This window comes from Salmo salar, chromosome 20 (assembly GCF_965601325.2).
Source record: "Salmo salar chromosome 20, fSalSal1, whole genome shotgun sequence".
Taxonomy (NCBI): Eukaryota; Metazoa; Chordata; class Actinopteri; order Salmoniformes; family Salmonidae; genus Salmo; species Salmo salar.
Window position 1 is genome coordinate 27820646 of NC_138310.1, and position 16816 is coordinate 27837461.

Below are 16816 nucleotides of genomic sequence, written 5' to 3' on the forward strand. Positions count from 1 at the left end.
ACAGCAGCCGAGTAAACTGTAAACTTCACCTCTTCCAAGCCCAGATGCATTAGGGCTGCAGCTGCATGTGCTTAGTAAACATGTCCACCAACTACAGCACATGAATGACAGAGAGAGGCTCAGGATGGGGTAGTGAAACCAGCACCAGCAGACCAAAAAAGCCTTCCCTGTGGCTCAGTTGGTAGAGCATGGTGTTTGCAACGCCAGCATGGTGTGTGCAATGCCAGGGTTGTGGGTTCGATTCCCACGGGGGGCCAGTACAAATTTAAAAAAAATGCTTGAAATGAAATGTATGCATTCACTACTGTATGTCACTCTTGATAAGAGTGTCTGCTAAATGACTAAAATGTAAAACCAGGATCTCTCTGCACCATCTGGACACTTCACCCATCAGGAGGATCTGCCCCCCACCACTCAGAACCTGAGAGTGTAAATATTAGTGTGATGGTGAACTTAATCACATCCACATTGGCTGTCTGGCCTACATGGAAAAACTTGTTCAAAAGGGAAGCTGGTGTTTCCCTCTCTGAGTTTAGTCTGAGGGCTTTGCTCACAGAACCACCCTCATCAACAACCCTGCTGTCATGTGGAACACTCACCCCTGAGGATCAGAGGTGAGGAACACACAAAGGGTCAAATACAGAACACTGACAAAGAGAGTACTAAACAGAGATCTTATCAGTTCACACAAAATATTTGTATATTTGTGCAAAGAATGATAAATAGTACCTTTATTCCGTAGATCCACTTTATTATAACATTAAACAGACCAGTGTTGTCCATTCACTACCCATTCCCATTGTAGAACTCCCCAGATGAGAGGGTTGAGTTGGTGGTTTGTGCCTGTCGTTAAGGATGTGTATGGGGCTTAGTGGAAGAGCCTCAAAGGACTGAGGACTGAGCCTGGTCAGATGTGAGGAGGTCCCTGACAGCTGAGCGGCAGCAGATGTTGGAGAGAAGAGAGAGGTGCTGCTGGACAGACTAGAGCACAGTTTAGAGACAGCGCTTCTCTCACAGGACAGGAGCCAATAGGACACCCAGAGCGACAGTGGGCAGGCCAGGCAGGAACGCAGAGACAATGAGGATGGGACAGTGTGCTGCTTGGACAGGAAAAAGGAAAACCCAGTGTGAAGAAGACAATGAGACCTGCTAGATGGAGAGGATGGGGATGGGAAAAGCTCTGTCTTTGTTGGTTGTATAAACAGGCAGAAAAGGGGACTTTGAGGAGATGGATGGAATTGCTAACAATAGGAGGTTAATTATAAGTATATTGGAAAATAAATAATTGCATTTTAGTCAACCAAAATTAATTGTGGATAGAGTATTTATTTAGGGACATTAAACGTAGCACAGTCTATGAATGTCACATTGTGAATATGTATTATGAATGGTACGCACACTAAAGCAGGTAGTTCATCTGCTTCAAGGACACAGAACCTTTGAGTGAGACTTTGACACGTTTGTTTTATTATGCCTTATGATGATCTAGCCTATTTACAGTATCATCAACATTTCCATGAAATGTTATAATTAGCCTCTAATACACGACATTTGAAGATAAACAACAATAAATGATCATGCATGTATCCATACCTTTTTTGATAAATAGAGGTTTGAGACGATGCGGACGACTCTCTGTTGAGTTGCGTCCCAGCTGAATATTTGTAAAGCCCCGTCCTCCAGGTCGCACGAGCTGCAGAGGTCAGCCACAGCAGCAGCACAATCCAACGGAAACTTTTTCGGCAAAGCGCGGACACAACGTCCCGTTGACACGCTCCCATTTCCGCGGCCTCAAAAAAGCACAGGCAGAAAAGTTCCTAAAAAGCTCAGGCTGACTGGAAAGCAGAGCTAGTGAGTGAAAATATATATATATGCCTCAAAGTCCAGGTTTTTGCGTCACCGAGAGGTAGCGCATTCCATCATCAACCAAATACATAAAATGTAAATATATAAATTACACGTACCGTTATAATAGCAAAAAATAAAGTGGATGCCTTTTAAATGTCACGAAAAGAAAGGTAACAATGACACCCCGTGATGTCGCACAAAAACCGAAATCACGGATTTAGCCGAAAGTTCCCCGCATGCCCAAATCTATCAACAGTGTTCCGAAGCAACCAGACGAAGTAAAGTTGGAATTGTGACTGGTCAGTCTCTTTTCTTTTCAATATCAACTCTCCCTCCCCCGTCTGCGCGTAATGTAGCCTGTCTCGTGTCGAGCGTCTCACAATGGGCAAGAAACTATAGTTTTATACTCTACTTGAGTCTTTAAAAAGCAGAGCCTGCAGTCTTTTGCCCTGCCCAGTCCCGGTTTCAACCTTTCACCGCGGACAAGGCATGCCTACAACAACACGGATTCGCTTTACGCATCTGTCATCACGTCATTACACTAAACACAACACTGAACTACCCCAGAGTGACTGATATTCCTCAGTAATCATTTAGTTTAGACATTCTACTATGGTAAAAGTGGGATTAATGTGCACATGATAGTGAAATAAAGTGAGTAGGATCATGCATTCTGATGATAATAAACTGATGATAATAAACATGCATACATACACAGTGTAGTTTAATATTATGGTGGTGTTGATGACGTTAAATAAAAGTCTTTGTTATTGATTGTCATTGAGTGTCATATAAATTTGCATCCTTTACTGTAGGACAAAAGACCCATATGCCAGACACACGTATGCATTGTGTCATCTGGTTTATATGATCATACAGGGGGTAGAGACCAGGGTTGGGGTCAATGCCATTTAAATTCCAGTCAATTCAGAAAGTAAACCAAATTCCAATTACACATTTTCCTAATTGAAAAGCATTGAGGTTAATTGTAATTGGAATGTCAGCGTACTTCCTGAATTGACTGGAATTGAAATGAAATTGACCCCAACCCTTTTAGAGACATGCTATTTGTTCTCTCTTTTCTCTGTACCCTTCTTCCTCCCACCTAATCTTGGCCTTTGTCCAGCCTTGAGCTATGTGGTTGCCATTGGCATCATAACTCAGCAGCCCGTGCGGGCAAACACCAATGTTTGGGCATGGTCCAGGCAGACAGAGCCAGACTGCAGGGGAGGTTAGCTCTCTGTAACCTCTTTCCCATGCCCAGTGGAGGTGGAACTTGGAGGGTTTCTGTCCAAAAAGCCACTAACCACAGGGCTGTGGGACGGCTCCAAGCTAAACACCTGGCCCTGCAGCCAGCAGCATGGAAACCAGTAATCTATATCTGTGGTCAGAGTGACTACACTTCTCAGGTCTCCCAATGGGCAGCACTGTAGGGTTCACCACTGCAGGCAGGCATGACGCCAAAGAGCAAGAGAGGCCATCTAAGAGCATGATTCATACCAGCACACAGTTACACCACAACACAGGACAGACATCTTGGCATCCTGTCCTCCTGAGGCACACATTATGTTGTGTGGTGGTTCACTACTGCATTGCTGATGATGCGATTAGGTAGCACTTACACACATTAACGCTTAGGTGGCCACTGGCCAAGCTTCCCTAATGTAGCGGGGCTCTCCTCGCAGAGCAGTGGGAGCTCTGGTCTACTCTCTCCGAGGCTCACCTGCTCCCAATCACACCGGGGAGCGGGGGAGGGCTAGTGATGTGTCGGTATTTTTGGATTCAGGGCACTGGTGGCATATTATAAGGCAGCAGGCCGGTGCAGAGCGGTGCCAAGAAGGAACTGGAAGAGTTTAGGGTTAATGTAAATCCCTCCAGTCCCTCGCAGCTGAAAATAATCTTGGCCTCTGAAGGGGGAGGTGGGGGTTGTTTTCATTGAGGTTTTTTTCCTACCCTTATTTCTTCTCTCCACTGTGCAATCAAACATAAAGAGTTCCTTTACCTATTGTCTCCCTAAGGTTGAAATACTGAAGTTCCTTTGACTAATTTGCTGTGCACATATATTAAAAGGTAGACCTTTTCCACTCCTCTATTCTATGGAGTGGCAACACAGACTTTTTACTGCCCACCCCCCTTCCTGAGTAGGCTAATAAAAATGTTTCTTGCTCCGCTCCTCTCCACAGTGCTGTCTGCTTTATGACAGCGTACCAGTGAAACCAGTGGGTGCTCTCTGGCCTGGCTCGCCCTCTCTTACCATTGCACCACACTGTCAGGAGGACTACAGTCACATTGCTCACTGTTCACTGCTGTGGGATTATACAGTACAGAGTTTGAGCTGGGTGAATTAGCCAATTAATTCCAGACAGAACTGTCTGTACATGTGCTGTATGTTGATGTCATGGTCACCCTGGAGCCCCTCTGTGACCCAGACTGCTGTCTCACCTCACTACCTGAGATTAGTCAATATCATAAAGTCTATTTGCTCACTCTGAATAGCTCTAAGGGAGAGAACAAAGGCAAAGATTATAGCCAGAGCTTAGTCAAATAATGAAAAAGGATAAGAATATAGGAGGTCTAGGATAAGTTTGTGGAAAAGTTTCACAGTGCGCACTTTGGTCAATGTTTCACTCAGATACACATTTTCCAGACTCCTGGTTTTCCCAATGCGACAGCTATAATCCATTAATCTTTAAACATTGACTGAATTCCTTTTGAGACATTTTGGATTATGTATGAAAAAAATATGAAATGTTTCTAAGAACTCAAGTACAAACATATGGCGACAGCACGTACACATCTGACCTGTACGATCAGATTCAGACCCAAATCTACATTTCTTCTGTGGGGATATATATTTTAAAACGTCTCCCTTCAGACTGAATCAGAATTGAGGGCCTCCTCCCCCAATACGCCAGATCTATGTAGTCAGGGAAAAGGAGGGGGGAGAATGAAATATAACCTGGAGAAATAATGTTAAGATTTTAATTAAAACGAATACAAAGCAGACTTTCTTCTCCTTGTGGATTTATCTCCGCCGTCAGTCGGTCAGGGTGACCTGAGTACAGATGCTGGGCGTTAGAAATGTCACAAGGAATAAAGCAGACAGAGGACTTAATAAAGAAATCTGTCTTCAGAGATGAAAAATAGCAGGGGTTCGGGTTAGAGGCTCTGAGATCCACTGGCACCTCTCCAGAGGACTGACTGGAGACAGGAGTTCTGCTGTGGGGCTCTACTACACTACCCTGAGAGGAACAAGGACTGGGGTGGGCTGCCACCTAGTGTTAGAGCGATAATCAATTTTCTGAAAGATTTCTATTTATGTAATAGTATGTTTATAAGCATGTCATCGAATGCGATATGTGATAGTTTCCCAAACATTTATTTGTGTTGTAGTGATATAAAATGTGTCTTTAAATGACCTACATACAAATATAAAACAAAAACAGAAACAGTCGGCGTTGAGGCACAGACAGACTCCCAGCAGCACCCAGTGGGGGATGTGCTTGGTGGTGAAGAGGTCTGCCTCAAACACAAGTCTCAGACCCAAAACTTTCGTCCTCATGGACGTGGTGTACACTGGAGTCCTCAGAGTGTTCTAAGAGACACATACACTGACATCATGGACACAGTTAGAAAATGGCAAAAGAGACATTTGCTAGAGTGGACAGTAGCTAGAGAGGACAGTAGCTAGAGAGGACAGTAGCTAGAGGAGACAGTAGCTAGAGGAGACAGTAGCTAGAGGAGACAGTAGCTAGAGAGGACAGTAGCTAGAGAGGACAGTAGCTAGAGGAGACAGTAGCTAGAGAGGACAGTAGCTAGAGAGGACAGTAGCTCAGCCAGATATCCCAGATATCCAGATTCTAAACAGATAAGGTGGTGAGTGGTGCTGCCCCCTAACTGTAGTTTGAGGTAATGTGCCTCTATGGGGATGACCTTGAGGATGGGTTTACTCCTGACCAGACAACCCCTCTCTATGTCCCAGTCTGCTCCCTCCAGATACAGGCCTGACACGAAGCAGCCTGGGTGAACACAAACAGCACCCTCAGTATCAAAGCATCACTGTGTGTGTGTGTGTGTGTGTGTGTGTGTGTGTGTGTGTGTGTGTGTGTGTGGTGTGTGTGTGTGTGTGTGTGTGTGTGTGTGTGTGTGTGTGTGTGTGTGTGTGTGTGTGTGTGTGTGTGTGTGTGTGTGTGTGTGTCTGTTAAAGGACTCTCACCCTGTCCAGGTCTCACGTTGACCTCCTCCTCGGTGCTGTACTGGGTGACCTGTGTGTAGAGTGTGGAGCAGTCCAGCCGTTCCTCCTGCAGGTGGCCTGAACCAGAGCAGTCAGGTAGGACTCTGGGACCTGCAACCCAGATAACCACATCGCATTGGGCCTCCACTTCATCCACCTGGAATGAACCATTCAATACAACATAACTACACACACAGTACATACACAACATGCATGCACATACTGTATACACAGTGTTGTATTTTGTATCTGTTTATGATGAGACGTGGATATTCATGGCTGCTTTTGATACTGAGACAGTGCAACTTTGAATAATATACACTGACTATACCAAACATTAGGAACACCTTCCTAATATTGAGTTGCACCCGTTTTTGCTCTTAGAACAGCCTTAATTCGTCAGGGCATGGACTCTGCAAGAGATGCTGGCCCATGTTGACTCCAATGCTTCCCACAGTTGTGCAAAGTTGGCTGGATGCTCTTTAGGTGATGGACCATTCTTGATACACACAGGAAACTGTTGAGCGTGAAAAACCCAGCAGAGTTGTAGTTCTTGACACACTCAAACCGGTGCGCCTGGCACCTACTACCATACCCTGTTCAAAGGCACAATATTTTGTCTTGGCCATTTACCCTCTAAATGGCACACACAATCCATGTCTCAATTATCTCAAGGTTTAAAAACCTTCTTTAACATGTCTCCTCCCTTTCATCTACATTGATTGAAGTGGATTTAACAAGTGACATCAATAAGGGATCATAGCTTTCACCTCAATTTACCTGGTCAGTCTATGTCATGGAAAGAGCAGGTGTTCCTAATGCTTTGTACACTCATTGCATATTCTATGAGATGTGTGTTAGAAAGAACGTATGAGAGATATCATAAGGTGAATGCACCAATTTGTAAGTCGCTCTGGATAAGAGCGTCTGCTAAATGACTTAAATGTAAATGTAAATGTAAATCATGAGCCTTTGTAGTATTGGCCAGTGGCAGGGTCTCAGTCTCCCCAGTGACACATAACAAGTCAATCAGAGAACATGGAAGATGATGACAATAACAACAATGGTCGTGCAGCAGAGCTTGTGTGTAAAAAGCTACATTTGTAGTCTGCATATCAGATCAGTGATGAACTTAATCCACTGACCAACATCACTTTCCTTGGGCCCGTCAGGAGGGATCTTGTAGTCCATCTCCTTGTTGTGGAAGAAGTGGAAGGGCTGGAAGATACAGAAAAGGTAGTCAGAAAATGGAACATATCAACATGGTCCTCAGCCTTTCAACTGTCTGTAAGCCATGCTGTCTTCTCTGTGTGTGTATATATCCACTCCGCTTGTTCTCTGAGCCCAGGCCTGAGATGAGTTCGTCAGCAGCGATCAGCCTCCTCTCCATGACCTCAGCCTCTTTGTGCAGCAGCTGCATCTCCCCATGGCAGTATTGTACTTGTTGTGGATGGTTCTGAATACGCTCCAGCTCACGCTTGCTCTGGAAGACGTTCTTCTCTAGGCACCTCACCTGCAACAGACTGCCAGGGGGAGTGAAAAACCACTAACTAACACAACACTGCTCATTCTCATAAGCTGGTTCCATATAACTGCCATGGGCCATGTGCTGGCTAGTGTTATGCCTACGTAAACAGAAGAGATTCATAACTATGGAAGGTCCCCAATGCCGGTCAAAGTAATGTACATTGTTTATACTATCTCGATCATATTGCCTGGGTCATGTTACCTTCTCTCTCTTGGGCTTGATCTCCCTGGCGACGTCACAGTAGCCCATGACAGCCTCCACAAACTTGAACATCCCAGAACCAGCCTTACTGATAGTCTGCATCTCCTCAAAGCTGGTGTTCAGGTTCTCCGAGAAGCTTGGCCAAGGGGAAACACAGGGCGAATAGAGTGAACATATATCAGACTAATGTAAAATGGTGTATTTGCTATTTTATGGCTCATGTTAAAGTTGCAATATGGATTTTGTTAGACCTATTGTTGTCCTGTTTGGTGTGAACACCACAGAACAGAAGTGACCTACCTCTGACAGTCTTGACCTGGCTGGCATTGATGGCATCACAGTACATTTCCATCATGCTCTTGGCTGACTTCCATCTGATCTCCTGGCTTTGCATAACCAGGATGCACTCACATACCACCTGGACCTGCTTGGGTGGCTTGACAACGATTTGCACAGCGGTGGCGTGCCAGACGAGTAAACAGAAGCACAACTAGAGAGACAAGACAGGAAAACAACAATCAATGGACATGAATGGAGCTCTAAGGAAATTTGGATAAGGTAAAACTCCCACTTGGGAGTAACTTCTTTGTTGTTATAATAGGTTGTTATAATATCCCAAATGGACGTGGCAGTTTCACCAAGCATGGATTCCAGCTTTAAGGAGTCGAGCTGGAAAACGATCTAAACCAGAAAATATTTGTTTTGTTTTTATCCATCATTTAAGTTTACAATGAATAGGATTTGCAAATCCTACGCCTCCCCAAGGGAGGAATATACAGCCTCTAAACACAACAATGCAAAATCTGTAAAACAGGATTTATGTTCTTTGGAGGACTATTGAAATTGAGTTTTCAACGAATTAGGATAAGGATAACGGAAAAAGCATAGGTCACAATAGGTTCTTACTTACATCCTCCTTCAACAGATGGCATAAAAACAAAACGTATTCCCAGTGAATGTTTTTAAAGTGTGGGAGTGACATGCATTTGACTTGTGTTTAATTCGAATATGTTTATATTGATTTGTGTTTAACCACAGCTGCCTCCTCTATCTAGGAGGTTAGGGGTCTGAACCAGGTGTGTTTAGTTCACTTTAGTCCTGCTCCTGGAGGTCTGCTATGCTTTGTGTAAGTTAAAGCCACTGAGCATCTTGTTCCATTAATCAACATCAGACATTTCCCCAAATCATCTGTAATTTTCCTATGACACAATTTTCCTATTTTCCTGAGGACCAAGAGCCGGGGAACGGGCCAGATGACAACGTAACACTTCATCAGGACTAGACTGCTGACTCTGGGCCCGGCTATCTGATATGAGTGTCACCAGTACATTACGGGTGCCTCCCAAATTACACTCTATTACCTATATAGTGTACAGTCTAAAGTAGTGCACTATAGGGAACAGGGTGCCTTTTGGGATGCAATCTTGTTGAACTTGTGGAACACAGAACTGGGGAGCGGGGGGGGGGGGGGGGGGGTGCACTTGTGTAATGATCACACTGTTTAATCAGCTTCTTGATATGCCACACTTGTCAGGTGGATGGATTATCTTGGCAAAGGAGAAAAGCTCACTAACAGGGATGTAAACAAATTTGGGCACAACATGTTACAGAAATAAGCTTTATTTGCAGACGGCAAATTTCTGGGATCTTTTATTTCAGTTCATGAAACATGGGACCAACTACATTTTGTTAATATTTTTGTTCAGTGTAGTCTAAATACCTCAATTCATGTTGTTACAAGAATACAATATAAAAATTGCTGACACCATTCAAACCAATGAGGGTTCGGAACTTTAAAGCCATTTTTCTCAAAATCATCTTTTTGTAGATAGAACCTTATAGTTCGAAGCTCTCGAATTATAAAAGGTACAAATCAAACATGTTTGAAAGTGATCATTCTGACTTCTGAGTATCTGGAATAAGGCTTTGAAAGCATACAATTCCTGTATGTCCTCAGACTCGTGGCTCAGACTTGTTGAGAGCGAGAATTTAATCTAACTTTTGAAATCACTTTCAATATTAAGCAGAACAGAACCATGCAGATTAATTTACCAGAGCTTTGTCTATTTAATTGATGAGTCTGTCAAGGAACACCCTCAGGCACTCGTTCCTCCACACACATGCACAAACTGGGTGACCGTCAGAAACCTGCAGTATGAAAATGTATGCACATGTATGCACTAAGTCGTGCTACATGACTAAAATGTAAATGTAGGCGAGAAATGTTCAGAGACAGAGACTTAACATGACACAACACTTAACATGAGCTTGTTGGTGTTAGTAACATCTTCTTAGTTCATGTGTGGTAATGCTGTTTTTGGTGGTAACAGCTGTATTTTAAAAGCTGTGACAGTCTCACCCTGGTGTGTCTTGAGGATGGAGGAGTAGATGAGATGGAAGTTCTCCTCCTCTGGAAAGGGGATGTTGAAGACACTGAAGAGGGAAATTAAGCGAGTGCCCACCTCGTTCCTCCTTCAGCAGGGTAATGTGCTGCTGGGTCCCATTCTCATCCACCTCATAGGACACAGATAAAGTTATACCCCAACATACAAACAAACAAACATGTTAACCTACATCAATACAGACACATGCAAAGGATGAAGAAAGTTGAGGAATGGAAGAGAGGGTGATGGTGTGCCAGAGCAGCAGGTACCTACCCTGGGCTTGTTGAGATCATCCATGAAGACCAGCAGTCTCTTGCCCATGGGAGGGTCGTATATCTCCTTGGTCCTCTTCTCCACGCCGGCCTCAATGTTCCTCTGGAGGTCCATGGAGGTTGTCTGCGATGAGAAGTTGATGATTTGCATCATCTGGAGGCTGAAGGAAGCAACATTAAACATAGTTCATACACATGCTGTGTGTTCTAAATGGGCCCTGGTTAAAAATAATGCACTATATATGGAATGCAGTAGGTTTCCATTTCAGAGCCTTGGGCTCTGTCTGTGTCTCTGTGACATCCTATGATGTAAACTCACGGTAGTCTCCATGTTGAGATTCTTCAGGAAGTTCTGGGTGGTGGCTGTCTTGGAGATGCCAGACACTCCCACCAGAACTACAGGCCTATTAATCTTCACCATCTATTCCATTAGCCAGCTGGCTTGTGTGGTGTCCACGGTAGGGACTGTAACAGAGAGAGAGAAAGGGATGGAGAGAGTGTCACGGGTGCTGTCTTCGAATTCCCTGTCATAAATTAGCCAAGGTGCAGCGTGCCGGTAGTCACACATATTTTATTTGTGAACTTAAACAAAACAATAAACAGGTGAAACAGAAACAAACGTGACGTTCTGGGGCTGCTCACACACAGCTGCACAAAAACAAGATCCCACAAAAACACAGGGAAAAACAGGCTGCCTAAGTATGGCTTCCAATCAGAGACAACGATAGACAGCTGCCTCTGATTGGAAACCATACCTGGCCAAAACATAGAAAACAAAACATAGAATGCCCACCCACCTATCACACCCTGGCCTAGCTAAACAGAGAAAATACAGCTCTCATAGGTCAGAGCGTGATAGAGAGAGGAGGGAGAGAGAAAGAGAGGGAAGGAAGAGGGAAAAGAAAAATGATGGTGAAGGAGAAAAAAGTGAGGTTTGAAAAAAGAGTACATTTGCTATTTGTAGGAATCCAGTGGATGGCTTATTTATTTGTTTTCTGCTGAGCACACATACAGTTGAAGTCGGAAGTTTACATACACCTTAGCCAAATACATTTAAACTCAGTTTTTCACAATTCCTGACATTTAATCCAAGTAAAAATTCCCTGTCTTTGGTCAGTTAGGATCACCACTTTATTTTAAGAATGTGAAATGTCAGAATAATAGTAGAGAGAATGATTTATTTCAGCTTTTATTTCTTTCATCACATTCCCAGTGGGTCAGAAGTTTACGTGCACTCAATTAGTATTTGGTAGCATTGCCTTTAAATTATTTAACTTGGGTCAAACGTTTCGGGTAGTCTTCCACAAGCTTCCCAAATAAGTTGGGTGAATTTTGGCCCATTCCTCCTGACAGAGCTGGTGTAACTGAGTCAGGTTTTTAGGCCTCCTTGCTCGCACATGCTTTTTCAGTTCTACCCACAAATTTTCTATAGGATTGAGGTCAGGGCTTTGTGATGGCCACTCCAATACCTTGACTTTGTTGTCCTTAAGCCATTTGCCACAACTTTGGAAGTATGTGTCACGACTTCCACCGAAGTCGGTTCCTCTCCTTGTTTGGGCGGCGTTCGGCGTACGGCGTCGCCGGTCTTCTAGCCATCGTCGATCCACTTTTCATTTTCCATTTGTTTTGTCTTGTTTTCCTACACACCTGGTTTTCATTTCCCTCATTAAGTGTTGTGTATTTAACCCTCTGTTCCCCCCATGTCTTTGTGTGGAATTGTTTGTTGTAAGTGCTTGTGCACATGTTTACTGGTGCGCAACGGGTTTTGTACCCATGTTTGTAATTCTTTATGCCGTAGTTTTAACATTAAACTGTTCCGGCTATTACCTAGTTCTGCTCTCCTGCGTTTGACTTCCCTGCCACCAGTTACGCACCCCTTACAGTATGCTTGGGGTCATTGTCCATTTGGAAGACCTATTTGCATCCAAGCTTTAACTTCCTGTCTGATGTCTTGAGATGTTGCTTCAATATATCCACATAATTTTCCTTTCTCATGATGCCATCTATTTTGTGAAGTGCACCAGTCCCTGACAGACAGACAGACAGACAGACAGACAGACAGACAGACAGACAGACAGACAGACAGACAGACAGACAGACAGACAGACAGACAGACAGACAGACAGACAGACAGACAGACAGACAGACAGACAGACAGACAGACAGACAGTCAGACAGACAGACAGGAAAATGGACTATGGAAGTATAGGGTAGGGTAAGAAGTTCGCTGGATCCAATCTTAGGTGGGTGATACAGCAACTGATTTTGTTGCAGGAAATATGAGATTCAATTTGGGAAAAACCTCTGCCTTAAGATATTCTTATCATTAGCAACGTGTTATAACACTCGAGAAGGCCAGGCTGTTCTAACCATGTTGTGATCTGTCTGAGGGATGATGGTCTTCAGTTTCTCCACCTGTTTGCCATCAACAATACCCTCCACTATCATGTCAATAGTGTTGGGCACGTACTACACAAACAGCTTGTCCAGGTGTGGTGGTTCCTGTCCAGGAAAACACAAGACGATGCAAGATGAGCCATTTCAACATCCATTTTGATAATGCCAGGCTCGTTACCTTTGGAGGTCTATTGCTGACCCATTTCTTCATGTAGGAGGTATAGAGAAGATTTTTGAATACTGCAGATTTCCAACCTACAACACATGCTGGACAATTGGATTTACAATTCGCATGGAGAAATTCTTAACAACTGTGCAAATAAAGTTTGGTCTGAAGAGACCATAGTGATCATATACTGACAAACCTCGAAGCGCATAGCACAGTGGTTCTGCAGACGGATCCTCTCTCGATTGGCCAGTGTGAGCAGTTTGTTGTCGTTCATTCCTGAGTTCATGTTCTCCACTCACAGAGCATCTCCTTCCCCATCAAACAGAATGTACCTGTAGGTCATGGCCATGTCTCAACAAGATATGTATACATACAGCATTGGATACTATGCTCTAACAAAATACCAAGAAGCTTCATACAGTGGAGTCGAGATAGGTTCTACAAGGGGATGGCAGTGACAAGGGTTGAAATCCAAATTACACCCTATTCCCTTTAAAGAGCAATACTTTTGACAAGATCCCTATGGGCCCTGGTCACAAGCAGTGAACTATAAAGAGAATACGGTGCCAACTGGAATGCAGTCATACATGATCTTTACCTCCTCTCCTTTCTGTCGGTGGGCTTGTTGATGTCTCTGAAGATGTTGGACAGGATCCCATCAGTCCAGTCTCTGGTGACAGGGTCCAGAATGCCATAGACCTCGATGACACTCATGGCTTTAGGGTTCAGGGAGTACAGCTTGGTTACCAAGCCTAACCTGTAGGCACAAAATAACCACAATCATGAGGGCTACTATCCCCCAAACACTCTCTTTTGAATGCTTTGAGAAGCCAAGCTGTTGGGAAGCCAGCTGTCCCAGTGGTCTGAGTGACACTGACCTGGTCTGGGCCTGGTCTGGGCCTGGCACAGTGCTGATGACCACTGACTTGCGTCCACCTGTGGGGCCCACCAGCATAGCGGTGTGTCTGGTCATCATGGTCTCATACATCTTCACCACCTTGTCCACCTGAACACCACAGGTGTTAGGATAGGGACTTAACATCTCCAGTTTCATGTGTTGAAATAATAACAGAATTTGTCATCTTTCAATTGTATAATGCTAATGGTCATTTTCACAAAGTTTCCTATGCCCTGAGATTTAACGTTGAGACAGAGAAGGGTCTGCTCTGCACCATCGTTGAAGCTGGGGTAGTGCACACGGGGTTAGTCAAGCCCCGGGAACAGGTCTGAGATCAGCCCCAGGAACAGAGGCACATCCTCAAACACAAACTTAGGCAGGTCCATGTCACACAGGGCACGCATCAACACTACATCCTGAGAGAGAAACAGTGAGAGAGAGAGGGTGAGAAGGAGAAGGGGAAAGATAATAAAAAAAACAGAGGGAGAGAGAAAGAGAACAATTGTCTAAGATGTCTTCAAGGGCATAGAAATAAAACCACCCACAATTTCCAGAAAATCATGAATGCTCTCTTTGTCTACTTACTGTAAATAAAATACAGAGGAATCGGATGGATCACAGTGGACTTTCACAGGTCTTCATTGAGATCTGGTGAGCCTCTCTTCAGTTCTCCCGCCATCACTAACACACATTTCAGAGCTTGCAGTCCAAAGTCATAGCGGAACTGCTTAGACAGCTGCTCCCTGGACAGCTTGTACAGCACTGTCATCTTCTTGGCCAGAATCTGCATTCAAATGAAGATCACTAACTGAGTAAAGTGACTGTCTAACAATGTCAGATACAACATTTATCTATAACAGTGTATGTGTGTGTGCATGTGAGTGTATGCATGTGCGTGTGTGTGCGTGCGTGCGTGTGTGTGTTGATGAGAGGATATGCTGCTCATTTTGGCCAAGAGGAATCCCCCTGAGAAGAGCATGGTTTCACTGATCTGCTGCAGGTCAGGCACCATGACCACCACAGGTCTGAACAGGGCTTTGATTGACTCAGGCAGCTCTGTGCATCCAGCCCTGTGCATCCAGCCCTGTGCGTCCAGCTCTGTGCGTCCAGCTCTGTGCATCCAGCCCTGTGCATCCAGCTCTGTGCATCCAGCCCTGTGCATCCAGCCCTGTGCATCCAGCTCTGTGCGTCCAGCGTAGCCAGGTTTCATAGTGCTGAAGATTCCCATGTGGTCGTCCATGCTGATCTCCAGGCCCTGAAAACTGACACCCACAACACAACTGAGTTCAAAGCCTCCTGAGTCAATGTCACCAACAGTCTTTAGGGAAAACGTCTTAAAATTGTTATTACCTTGCCATAAGTACATCATTGATGTTCTGTAGCAATTGTTTCTAGCTACTTACTCAAATTGCAATGTTTTTGTAACAGCCTCTCCCAATCCAGAGCTGTCCAGGCAGTCTCCAGACATCAAAGAAATGACTGTGTGCCATAATAATCCACATGGAAGCACTTTGAGGTGCAGGATGAGAGCATTGCGGATGGTCTGGATCTGGGAGTAGATGACAGACAGCAAGAGTCATCGATGAGGTTGAATTCATCAAAGCAGCCCCAGGCAACACACTGGGCCTAGTCCAGACAAAACCTTACCCACAGCCTGGACACAGAGGGGGAAGACAGAGGAGAGGAGAAATATGAGAAATGAATACATAAGGTAAATAAAGAAACCATTAATATGGACTACAATTGGCGTTATAACCATACCTGCAACAGCGCTAATAATGTAAAAGGATATTATGCATTTTTTAAATAATAATTATAGAGAAAATAAAACTTTATTTTTGACGTGAGGCCCAGAACCTTGGCAAGGTCCTTGGTGGAGTGTCTTCCCTGTTCCAGCCAGCCCTGCAGAGGCTCCACCCAGGTACATGGACAGGACCTGAGGCAAGCACAAACACAGTGGTAGCTAAGTTAGACAAAATCTTTGTTGAGGTTCAGGTATTGTACCTGTGTGAGGGTGAGGTAGATGCGGTCAGTCAGCTGGGTGATGACCAGATGACCATTCAGCCCCATGTACTCATAATCATAGCAGAAAGCTGGTGCACAAACAGAGCATGTGATGATATGAGCCACGCACACAGACAGCTCCCAGGCAATGCGCTCCGTGAAGGGCTCCATGCGTTCGTCCTTGTTGTAGTAACTCTTGGCACTCTTGGCACACTCTTGGCATTCTCTCAACCAGCTTCACCTGGAATGCTTTTCCAACAGTCCTGGAGGAGTTTCACATATGCTGAGCACTTGTTGGCTGCTTTTCCTTCACTCTGCGGTCCAACTCTTCCCAAACCATCTCAACTGGGATGAGGTTGGGTGATTGTGGAGGCCAGGTCATCTGATGCAGCACTACATCACTCTCCTTCTTGGTCAAATAGCCCTTACACAGCCTGGAGGTATGTTGGGTCATTGTCCTGTTGAAAAACAAATGACAGTCCCACTAAGCGCAAACCAGATGCGGATGGCATATCGTTGCAGAATGCTGTGGTAGCCATGCTGGTTAAGCGTGCCTTGAATTCTAAATAAATCACTGACAGTGTCACCAGCAAAGCACCCCCACACAATCACACCTCCTCCTCCATGCTTCACGGTGGGAACCACACATGCGGAGATCATCCGTTCACCTAGGCGGAGTCTCACAAAGACACAGCGGTGGGAACCAAAAATCTCAAATTTGGACTCATTAGACCAAAGGACAGATTTCCACCTTTAGTAGTGGTTTCTTTGCAACAATTTGACCATGAAGGCCTGATTCACACATTCTCCTCTGAACAGTTTATGTTGAGATGTGTCTGTGACTTGAACTCTGTGAAGAATTTATTTAGGCTGCAATTTCT

At 44.6% G+C, this 16816-nt stretch overlaps 1 protein-coding gene and 1 pseudogene across 3 annotated transcripts in view; both read right to left on the reverse strand.

The window, feature by feature from the left end:
• emid1 (EMI domain containing 1) overlaps positions 1-2355 on the reverse strand; it is a 97513-nt gene extending 95158 nt beyond the window's left edge. Inside the window, exons 1-2 of one of the 3 annotated variants that reach the window (XM_045703159.2) lie at positions 1965-2355; positions 1594-1790 (exon numbers count right to left, since the gene is read on the reverse strand). In XM_045703159.2, the coding sequence (XP_045559115.1) occupies positions 1594-1781 (188 nt within the window). In that variant the 5' untranslated portion in view covers positions 1782-1790; positions 1965-2355. Of the gene's footprint in view, positions 1-1593 lie in introns of all 3 variants that reach the window. The other 2 variants (XM_014161212.3, XM_014161213.3) reach the window with 2 other exon arrangements.
• Positions 2356-3475: 1120 nt separating this feature from the next.
• Positions 3476-15141, reverse strand: LOC145862472 (dynein axonemal heavy chain 10-like; annotated as a pseudogene).
• Positions 15142-16816: the final 1675 nt, after the last annotated feature.